This window comes from Typopeltis vanoorti, chromosome 24 (genome assembly GCF_054136105.1).
Source record: "Typopeltis vanoorti isolate ZY-2024b chromosome 24, IOZ_Tvanoo_1.0, whole genome shotgun sequence".
NCBI classification, from domain to species: Eukaryota; Metazoa; Arthropoda; class Arachnida; order Uropygi; family Thelyphonidae; genus Typopeltis; species Typopeltis vanoorti.
In genome coordinates, this window is record NC_143572.1 from 3650708 (window position 1) to 3662906 (window position 12199).

General features: G+C 35.9%; 1 protein-coding gene across 1 annotated transcript in view; it reads right to left on the reverse strand.

The window, feature by feature from the left end:
* Positions 1 to 12199, reverse strand: part of lama (phospholipase B domain containing lamina ancestor) — a 131150-nt gene that overhangs the window by 87435 nt on the left and 31516 nt on the right. The window contains exon 5 of the mRNA XM_090414012.1: positions 7040 to 7263. Coding sequence (XP_090270138.1) covers positions 7040 to 7263 — 224 coding nt within the window. The remainder of the gene's footprint in view (positions 1 to 7039; positions 7264 to 12199) is intronic.

The window sequence follows — 12199 nt, forward strand, 5'->3', positions numbered from 1 at the left end:
TATAGAACAATTATAGAACTGTATAATTGTTCATGGATCACCCAGGACATTCTAGTTTGATGAGACAGCAAAAAAAGGGAGTCGCGGTGGTTCTCAATAAGGAATGGGAAAGAAGAGTAATCAACTCAGTAAAACGTAGTAGTAGATTGATAATGGTAAAACTAGAAGCAAAACCAACAAATATTATAATAATACAAGCTTACATGCCTACTAGCGACTGCAGTGATGATGAAGTTGAGAGAGTATATGTAGATATTGAGAATCTAATCAAACTCACCAAAAAGGAAGATAATCTTATTGTCATGGATGATTGGAATGCAGTCATTGGTGAAGGCAAAGATGGGAAAGTACAGACTTGGATGCCAAAATGGAAGAGGAGATAGACTTTTGGAGTTCTGCCACCAATTTAATCTGATCATTACTAATACCTGGTATGAGGTACCAAAAAGAAGAAGGTATACTTGGAGGGTAGGAGTGTACCAAATAGATTATATTATGACAAGAAATAGATTTAAACATCAAGTAAAATCATGCAAATGTTACCTGGGAGCTGATATTGACAGTGACCACAATTTGGTTTTATTGAAATGTAATCTGAAATTTAAAAAACTGTCACAACCAAGGAAAAGGCCTAAATAAAACATAAATAACCTGAAAACAGAGGAAAACCACAGAAACTATAAACAGCAAACTGATGAAAGCATTAAAACTGGAGAGAGGGAAAAGAAAAACATCGAGGAAAAATTGACTCATTTGAAAGATACAATCATCAAGGCTGCCAATGACTGTATAGGATTAAGTAACAAGCACATAAAAAAGCCATGCTCACCCAGGACATTCTGGATCTAAAATTCCCTAAAGGAAGAAAGCAAAGACAAATATAAACATATAAAAAATATGATAAATAGAAAGTGTAAAGAAGCAAAAGAACAATGGTATACATAGAAATGTAAAGAAATAGAAGACCTAACAAAGACTGGGAGAATCGATAAAGCTTATAACATTATAAAAGGAATAAGCCAGCAAAACAAGACAAAGAAGTACAATTATCAAAAATAAACAGGGGGGAAACATACTTATAGATAAGGAAGAAATTTTGGAAAGATGGAAGGAGTACTTAGAAGATCTATATAGTGGAAAAGATCTAGATGGTAAGGCTATTCCAGGATGTTCCAGGAACTGCATACGGTGCACGACATTTTCCACAGTGGCTCGCAAAGTATTGGAATTGATTTGTCTCACGTGTAACGTTATTCGATCTTTCAAAGTTGGAATATCGGGTATATGTCCTTGATACACAATGCTTTTAAGAAATCCCCACAGCCAAAAGTCAAGGATTGAGATCGAGTGATCTAGGTGGCCATGGTATGGGAAATGCATGACTAATGATTCTTCTGTCAGAAAAAGGTTGTCGCAAAAAACGCTGTATACCTGAAGTCTGATGTGGGATGGTGCACCACCCTGCATGAAGACGGTCGAATCAAGACATCCTCTTTGCTGCAGTTCTGTAGCATATTGGAATACCTGTTAGCATTGACAGAACAGGTTACTGGTCCATTTTGGCGATTTTCCTTGTAAAAGTATGGACCGATAATAAAAGATGCCGTAAATCCACACCACACTGTGACATTGGGTGAATGGATAGGCATCTGCAGACACACGTGCAGATTAGTTGCAGCCCAAATGCGACAATTGCGTGTGTTAATATCGCCATTCAAATAAAAGTGCGCTTCGTCACTCCATAAAATCTGCCACGACTAAGCATCATCCACTTCCATGCACGCTAAGAATCTCAAAGATATGTCGATTCATGTGGTCGCATCACCAGGGTGCAATTCTTGAACATGACCGATTTTATAGGGGTAAAACTTCAACATCTGATGTAGGATTTTCCACACTGTTGTGTATGCGATATCCATTTGCCGGGAAATTGCTCGTGCACTGCTGATACCCTGAGCATTCGTCATCTCCTGTTCCACAATAGCAGTTGCAACTTGTTCAACTTTTTGGTGATTGATTGGTTCATCCCCTGCCTACCTGCACTGCTAGAGTTCCAGTAGTTTCAAATTGCCGAATCAGTTTTCGTAAGTTTGTTACGCTAATCAGTCCTTTTTGTAAAGTTTTCATACGCTAAAAAGCACAAAGACATGCACTGGCATTATTGTTCCGCTAGTAATAGAGTTTGACTAACAAAGCACGCTCACACGTAAGGTAAGAGGCATCAAAAAGCAGTTCGTCTACGAATGATAAGAAATCTCACAGGCTTTCCTTTTATTGCATGATTGCTCACAAGAAATGCGATAATGCACATTAATGCATTTTACTCGGTAAACAGAGCCAAAATTTCCCCCGTCGGCGACTTTTGGTACTTTTTTTTTTTGTTGTTGTTAAATCGAATCCCCATGTTCCACAGTGTACATCAATCGAATATTGGTGCGTTTCATCCAACACATTACTCGCTAGAGGGCTCTGAACACGACGTTATTTTATAATCACCCGGTATATTAAAAGATGAATTTGAACGGGCACTGAATGAATTGTCAACCAACAAGGCACCAGGCATTGATAACATCCCCTCAGAATTAATAAAATACTCAGAAACATAAGTCATACATTTTCAAGATCGTAAAGGATATTTATGAAATGGGAATCATCCCCGAAGATTTTAGACAATGTTCTATCATACCCATTCCTAAAATAATAATGCAAACAAGTGCAAAAATCATCGAACACTAAGCTTAATATCACATGCTTTAAAAATACTACTAAAAAAAAAAAAAAAAAAAAAAAAAAAAAAAAAAAAAAAAAAAAAAAAAAGGTTGAAGAACATATTGGCAATGACCAGTTTGGATTGAGGAAACAGCAGGGAACAAGAGAAGCAATCCTAGTTCTAAGAACAGTTATTGAAAGAAGATTTGAGAAGAACCAAAATACTCTGACAGTCTTTTGAAAGAAGATTTGAGAAGAACCAAAATACTCTGACAGTCTTTCTTGACTTCGAGAAAGCTTTTGATAGTATTGATTGGAACCAAATGTTTCACCTCCTAAAAACAATAAAAGGTAGATTGGAGAGATAGAAGGCTCATATTTAATCTTTACAAACACCAAGAAGCCCTAATGTGCTCTCTTTCATCCATATTGTTTAATCTCTACATTGAAAATGCAATAAATAAATTGAAGGAACTAATAGAAACAGGAATATTAAGATAAATGGAATTGATATTAACTGGCTATGGTTCACAGATGATATAGCATTTACAGCTGATAATGGAGACAAACTGAAAGTCACCCTGACAAAGATAGAAGAAATTTTCATGCAGCAGTCTAAAAATTAATTATAAGAAAACAAAACTATTAATTATAATAAATTTAGTTTAATCCTTTATCCAAGTGTAAGCAAACAAATTTTGTACCTGAAGTAGCTTCAGGACTGAGGCATCTTGTGGTAAAGGTGGACTAAAGCTCTCACTCATCACTTGTCTTAGTATCTCCCATAATGCAAAGCACATCTCCTTGCAGACATGTATAATGCTATGCATTATACATGTCTGCATTAAGGGAAGGGCATACGTATAGGTATAGGTAAATATGAATATAAGTAAATATAACTTCTCCATTACTTCCACCTTAGTATCACCACTTCTGGGTTGGCTCCCACTGATGAGACCTCAATAAAGGTCGAAACTGGTCTAGATGTTAGCCCTTCCCTTAATGCATAGCATTATACATGTCCACAAGAAGATGTGCTTTGCATTATGGGAGATACTAAGACAAGTGATGAGAGCTTAGTCCACCTTTACCATGAGTTGTCTCATTCCTGAAGATACTTCAGGCGCAAACTTTGTTTGCTTACACTTGGATAAAGGATTAAGCTAAATTTATTATCGTCTAACCAAGTGTGAAAAAACTTCCAAAAACTATTAACTACGAGTAAAGCAAATCCAATGAAAATAAATCTTAAATAATAACCTAATACAGCAGGTATCCTCTTTTAAATATCTTGGAAGTCTTATCACAGAAGATGGAAGAAACCAATTAGATATTAAAGCACGAATAGTCTTAGGCAAAAAAGCCTTCTACAAGAGAAGAAACATTTGTACCAGTAAAGGACTTAGCATCCAACTCAAAAAAAGCTAGTGAAAACATACATAGAGCATTGCATTATATTGTTGCGAGGCCTGGACTAACAAAACAAGACATCAAAAAGTTGGAGGTGTTTGAACTTTGGTGCTGGAGAAAGATGATGAAAATTAGTTGGACAGAAAGGAAAAGTAATGAAAAAATTCTAAATATAGTTCATGAAGAGCAGTCATTAATGAAACACATCAATAAGCAAAGAAAAAGCCTACTTGGACACCATTTGAGGCATGGGGGACTGTAGAAGAAAAGAGGCCACGAGGCAGACCAAGAATTTCATATATAAATAACATAATGATGCCAACTGGCACTAAGAGTTATGAAGAGATAAAAAGGAGGTCACAAGACAAGATGTTATGATATGCAGCTATAGTTACCAATCTTTGGATTGATGCACCAAAGAAGAAGATAATTGTTCAGCAATAAACTTTTTTATGAACCTAGTTCTCTTTTTTTTTTTTAAATCATATCTCATACACGTTGAAATAAGAGCTGAGATAACTCTGTTTTAGAATGAAACATGCAGAGGTGAACCATATATCTGTTTCTGTCATCATGGACTTGAAGCAGAGGTTAGATAAAAGCTTTTTAACCTTCCATTGAAAAAGACATCTCCTGGCTTCTTACTTTTCATCTACATCCTACATTATCTTTCTAAATGCGCTGCTATTCAAAAATAGCAGCGCATTTTTGAATAGCAGCATTCAAAATTATACAACATTCAAAGCTTTAGCAGAAAGAGATAAGAAGAATTGGTCCAAACTGGATACCAACATTTTTCTCAGTATGATGGCATTTGTCCTATTGTTTTGAAGGTTTTTCTTAAAAAAGTGACTTGTTTTGAGTTTCTTTTTTATACTATCCTATTTCAGTAGTATTTATGTTTCATCATAGAAATTAGTCAACATTAACCTATTCCTAAGAAGAGCAAAACTCTTTACTATCAAATTTTACAATCACTCTCACTTCATTTTGTTTAAAGTAAAAAGTCCATTAACAGTAAACTTCTCATCTAACCATCATTAGTATACACATACTGGCCACTGAATTAGAAACCTTTATGCAGATGGACATAAAGGTCACTTACACAGTGTATATGCAAAATATGTGGTCCATGCATCACCACGTGTTCTAAGTAACCATTTAAGAATGCTACTGGTTAATAATCATCAATAGTGTTGATCACAATGGGAAAAACAAAGGATCTTTAAGAATTCAATATAGGGTTTATTGTGGGTACCCATCTGGCTAGAGCTACAATTTTGAAAACAGCAGAGGTGACTGGTTTCTCAAAAGGTGAAATATCCTGGGTGTTTAATCAGCGGAAAAATAATTCACGTTGTTTGTCTAAGAGCTGCAACTATGGTCCTAAGTCAGGAACTAGATTGACATTGTTTGAGAAAGCTTGTACAGACAAACAGAACTTCCTGAATGCAGCAATTGACCAAAGCATTTAATGAAGGCTGTTCCTGATCCATATCTCACTGCTCATAGTTTTATGCACAGTGAGATATTCCCTGTGCATAAAACTATGCACGGGGAATTGAAGAGGATTGGTATCGGCAGTTGCATGCCTATATGGAAACCACTAATTTCTGTGAAGTTTCTAATTCAGTGGCCAGTATGAGTAGATTCCATCACTATCTATCAACAAGGAATGGTCTTGCACCTACCCACCTCTGAATACATGCTTGCAGAACTTAAGTAGTTGCTCTTGATAATCTAAGGTATTTGATCAAGGTTTGGTATAAAGGTCTATGAAGCAAAATCCCATTTTATGGTCTCTCTTCTGATGTCTACAGTTTCCAGCTTTCTTTATGATTGCACATACATGTGATGACAATTTTCTAAGTTTCCAGGAATGGCTTCATGTTCTACCTGTCTCCCTCAATTTTATGGAAAATCTCTCAGGTGTTAACCTGGTAACAAACCCCCATCTGCACTTATGTCTCAATCATATCCCTGCCACATTTCTTTCTATTCAAATGGCACTCTCTCTCTCTCAATCTGTCCTCATATCCCACATTTCACAAACCACCTTGGTCATATTTTCTCTGAAATTATCAATATATTTTCATTCCCATGAAAATTAGGTGACCAGACTAAAGCACAGTAATCCATATGATTATTGAAGCATCACTACCATAATCAAATGTGATGATTTCACAACTGGAGTAATGTGACCCTAAATTCAAGTCGGTCACCACTTCCAGATCTCTTGTCTTCCACCACCTTCAAAAATTTCTCCACCAATACTTTCCATCCCATTATTGCCTACCAAATCTCAAAAATGTTATGCTTTGCGATACTGAACTGGCAACTTCAGTCACTTGATCATTCATACAGTCTATTCAGATACTCCATTCAAGCAGATGTTGTGGGTTCACAACATCTGCTTGAATCCTCACTGTTGTCTTCAACTTTGAATCATCAGCAAACAGCTGCATATCTCCAGTTTAATTCATTCCAATAACATTAAAATGCAAGTTAAACAGTAATGGCTCCAAAACAGACACCTGAGGTAGAATTACTGACTTTCCACTTTTTGAGATACTGCACTCCCATACACAACTTGTTGTTAGCTGATAGCCAATCACCTGTCCAACTCACTAGTCCAATATCTAACTTCATGTTTGCTAATTTAGTTAAATAGATTAATCTATTCAGGCCCTTTGCAAAATCTAAATATACATACCACTACAAAAGTAAATGAATTTATACTGAAAGAATTTAATAAAGATATGTAAATTAGGCATAACAGTGGAGTCAAAACTAATGAGCCCAAGTAATAATAATAATAACGATAAAAAGTCCACTAACATTGAGTAACAGATAACATCACTCCTTATAAATAAATTTTACTGTAACCTTCTATATTTTTTTTTCAACCTTACATTCATACCTGGATGAGCAGTAACATGGACATGTATACTATATTTCTTTAAAATCCGTAACATCATACTATAAGTAGTCCAAGTATCATGTGCTGAATACAGATCTTCATTGTTAGGTAATATCTTAATTAAAGCTGAACAGGACCCTTGTCCTAATATTTTTCGACGTTTAGATAATGTTTTATTTAAAGCCGCTTCCAAGTCTTCAAGATCTCCAAATAGGTTCATGAACCTATTTAAAAAAGGTGATTAAATTATAAACAAATCTCTACATTAGTAAAATTTGATTATCGTAAAAATGCAAATTGATCAATTAATATTGTAGCAACATTTGAACAAGTATAAATATCTATAAACATTTCCGCAAAAAAAGGAAAGAAATAGAGCATATGATTGCAGTACAAAAATTATACTGAGATCTTATAGCATAAATGCAAACTAAATTTTTTTATAGTACTTCAGAAAAAGTGCTATGAAGCATCCCCATGAGCACTTAAATATGCATCACACTGATTTTTTAGGCACCGAATACCTCGTAAAAAATCCCATAGGTTTCTAATTAAAATAATCATGCATTATTGTTCCACTTAGGATTATCTGGAAACTATCTTTTAACTCCCTGTTTCAGGAGACTGATGATGATACAAAAGAAGACTGGATCTTCTGTGACATCCATAAGCATTCTCTGACACCACACAATCTGTTTGAGGAACTGTTTCATGAATGAATTGTGAAATATGTCTCCGGTGCACTGTCAAAATTCCCATATTATGGGAATATCCCAACATGTGATATATCTGAAAGCTGTAAGGCCTTATTAAACTAAATAACATTTCCCTACTGATGATGATTTTTGTTTCTCATTACAGCTAAAGCAACTCGGTTTATGAGGCCCATGAATTACATCTGTTACTTGCATGTGTTCTTATGACTGACTTGCCTGTTTTGCAGGATGAAAAAGACAAGTTTCCAGGAGTGGGAAACTCAGCTGCCTCTGAATGAGTCCAGCTAAACTTACCTTTGGTTGAAAAGACTTGAGAAAGGCCCTTCACATTCTAGAAAGGACTTGAACCCAGGTCTTTCCAACTAAAGGGCATCACTGAAACTGACTACGCTATGGAGGCTCCCTCTACTGATGGAGAAATGGTTGCTATAATAAGCTGAAGTCAAAGTTTACATCCAAAAATTTTACACAAAAGAAACATCCAAAATCACTTATATCCTACTCTTTCAAGTTATTCAAAGACACAAGCATCCATTAGCAATATTATCCACATTATATATATATATATATATATTTTTTTTTTTTTAATTTCAATGACTAAGCGCCGAGGATTTAAAATCAGAACTATAATAGAACACGACTAGTTTCATCGGAAAGCAGACTTTGTCAGGTGTAACAGCATAAAAATATGTAAAACAGAAAGACCATAAAAGCATTGCATTTCCAATATAACAGAACATGACAATTAACTGCAATAAAAGTTTAACTGGGAGACTGAGTCCTAGTTGAAACATCATGCACATGCATGTGTGTAACTTTGTGTGTGTGCCAATATTGAATGGCAGAACTATGCGAGTCTGGCAAACTGTAACTTAGGTTACTATTCATGCGGGAGGCGTCAAGAAATATTTCTTTCAATTCCAGTATCCGTTTCTCAAGTTCGTCGTAACATTTGTTAATGCTCGTTGTTAAATTCCAGTCTATTTGAAGTTGGATGCCTTCGACATTGGTGTTTATAGAAAATAATATATGGCTGGATAAGGCACTGGCCCAAATTCTGTTGTAAGAAATGTCTCTCTGGTGTTATTCGCAACAGAGGAGGATTGATTTTTCAGCCTGACCATAATACGGTTTAGTGCAATCACAATTTTGTAGACACCAGGAAACTGAAGATCGTTGTGTTTCTCTTTCAGACAGCTTAAAATAGACCAGAGCTTGGGAAAAGTAGTGAAAAAGGTCTTGATATTGCATTTCTATAAGATTTTTGCAAGTTTTGGGAAAAGAGAACTAATATAGGGTAAGGAGGGTAGGCTTTGAAATTAGTTATATCCCCATTTGGTGGTTGATGGCGAAGGTGAAAAAGAAGTCTGTTTATATTTTTCTGAGAGTATCCATTTTGTTTGAAGGTACTGTGGAGGTGTTTTAGTGCATTTTTAGGCTTTTGTTCATCTAATAACAAGGATCTGGCCCCATGGGAAGAGTAGAGATGATGCCAAATTTCTGTGGAGGATAGAGGTGAGAGTCTGCATGTATGCATAGGTTTTCTAAAGATGGTGAATTCAATTTTTTCAGATGTCCTTGTTAATTTAATATCTAAAAAAAGGAAGGGAACTGTCCACTTCTAACTCTAGGTGAATTTGATGTTTGGATGTATGGCGTTTAGGTGATTAAGGAATATTTTAAGATTGTCTCGGCCATGTTCCCAGATCAGGAAAACATCATCTATATAATGTAGCAGAAGAAATAGCCTTTTCTTCGAAATCTTCAAGAAAGATGTTCGCCAGCACCAGAGATAACAGGCTACTCATGGCTAATCTGGTATTTTGTTTGTAAATCAAGCTTTCAAATTTAAAATAGCCTGAATTAACACAGTGAGATACTAATGTGAAGATCTTTTTTGGAACCTTGTTTTTTTTAACAAAGTGAGAACATCCTAAGTGGATACATTAGTAAAGAGAGATACAATATCGAAATTGGCCATAATATCGGAGTTGTTGGGTTTGATGTCTTTCATCTTAGATATGAAGTCTGCTGAATTTTTAATGAAAGAAGATTTACCTGTGAGGCATTTCAACAAAGAAGCAAGATACTTTGACAAGTTATATGTAGGAGAGTAGATACCTTTGACTACAGGTCTCAAAGGAGTATCTTCAGAAGACCATACAGTCGGGGAATAAGTGGATGAAGTGAGCAGAGAGAAAGACAGATGTTTCTTGGTAATTCTGTAGTAGTTCTAAGAAGATTATTAGTGTGGTTGTGAAGCTGCCTAGTTGAGTCTCTATCAACCTGAGAGAAAGTGTCCGAGTCTAATAACTCCAAGATTTTGTGTCAGTAGTCCGTTTTATTAAGAATAACTAACATTTCCTTTGTCAGCTGGGAGGATTATGATGTCTTGATTGTTTTTTTTAAAAAAAACAAACAATATATATATATATATATATATATATATATTTTTTTTTTTTTTTTTTTAAATTAGTATGAACAATAGTGTTATTTCATAAAATCATGTGGTTTTCTTTAATGCCATACAATATAATTTCTCACCAAATTAATTTGCTATCTAAAACTCCAATATTGTCAAATCTAAATTTTAATAATAATAATAATTCCTTATCCTTTGTCACATTACCAAACAAAAATATACTTACAAAAAAACTTTATTGGAAATTAAAGTATACATCTTTCACTACTTTTATACATAATTTCCGCCATTGTTCAGGCACTTATCACAATGGGGCACCAAGAGTTGTATACCTTCATCGCAGAAGGTTGATGGTTGTGATGCAAATCACATATTGACTGCTTCTTTGACCTTGTTGTTGTTGTCTTGAAACCGCTGGCCACCAAGGAAAGATTTTGGATGTTTAAAAACAGGTGAAAGTCACTTGGAGCAAGGTCAAGCCTATATGGGAGATTATGGAATTGTTCCCAGCTGAAGGTGGCAAGAAGTTGTGTTATGCCAGCCGTGTGTGGGCGGGCATTAGGCGTTAGTCCAAATCGTCAGTCACTAAAGATGATCGACTGCTCCATTCATTATTGTGCATACCTAAATAAATAAATTCTATGTGATGATACAGCGATCCCCTTTTTATGAGAGTTCACGGTACCATCTAGTCCTCCCAAATTTTATCTGGGCTCTGGAACTGGTATAGGCTGACGAATCGGACCTATGGCTGGGTCAGTATTCCTGACTGTAATCCGTGTGTGTCCTCGAACCGGTTTGCCTGCTTGCGGGATGAAAAACACAAGATAAACTGGTGGAAAATACCCTGCTGCCCACGCCCAAGACCAGCTAACTTCGCTATGGCTGAGGAAGATCCTTGAGCTCCTCGCATCGTTGACGGGAATCGAACCTAGGACACTCCTTCCCCAGGCATATGGTTGCGAAGTGCAAAGCCACTAGGCTGACCGTGCATACCTGTTCTTCCTTCATTAAAAAGTCTTATCCATCTTTGTACCACTGAATCACTCGTTGCTTGTTCTCCACAAACCTCATTAATTTGCCGATGAATTTCAGCTGCTTTAACGTTCCTAACATTCAAGAAATGGATAACTGACCTGATTTCACATGTGGCGAGAAATTCGAATTTACATGTGGTGGGCAATTTGATTTTCTTAGACATTATAAAAGCACACCAAGAAGCGTATGCACTGCGAGAATGTCTGAAAATGGCACCAACACCTAGCTAACGAATCAACAAATTCAGCACACATGCGCACCATTGCGATCACGTGGTTTTAAAATATTTAAAAACGGAACTTACTTTCTGGACGTCCTCATATTTAATAGAGCTGAACCTCGACTTATGATCTTTCAAGATATGAACATTCAAACAAATCTGAAAATAATCTCCAACTCAACATCACCAGAATTAAAGATCGGTACTATCAACGTAAGAAGCCTGAATGGCAAAGAAATGGAGCTAGCTGAGGAATTAGATAAGTACCAGATCGACATAATAGGGGTGACTGAAACAAAAAAGAAAAAAAAACTGGTGAGATCTTTCTGAGCAATAAATACAAAATGTTATATTCAGGCAATGACAATCAAGGAAAAGGAGTAGCAGCCATAGTATTCAACACAAAATACGAGAATAATCTTCTTGAATGGCAGTCAGTCTCAAGTAGAGTAATGTGGGCAAATATGAGAATGAGGAACTGGACAATGAGAGTTATTTGTGCCTATGGTCCCATAGAAGGTTCTAAGGTAGAAATGGAGGAATTTTTCAGGCTTTAGAAAAAGCAACTGACACAATGAAAAAGGAAAAGTTGGTCCTTGTTGGGGATCTAAATAGCAGAGTAGGAAATGATTGTGAGACATACAAAAATATTTTGGGAAAATTTGGAGAAAAGAGCAAAGCTAATAATAATGGCAAATATCTGTTGGATTTCTGCTCAGGACATGGACTCAAAGGATCAAAGGATCAAATGAACGTGTCTGGAC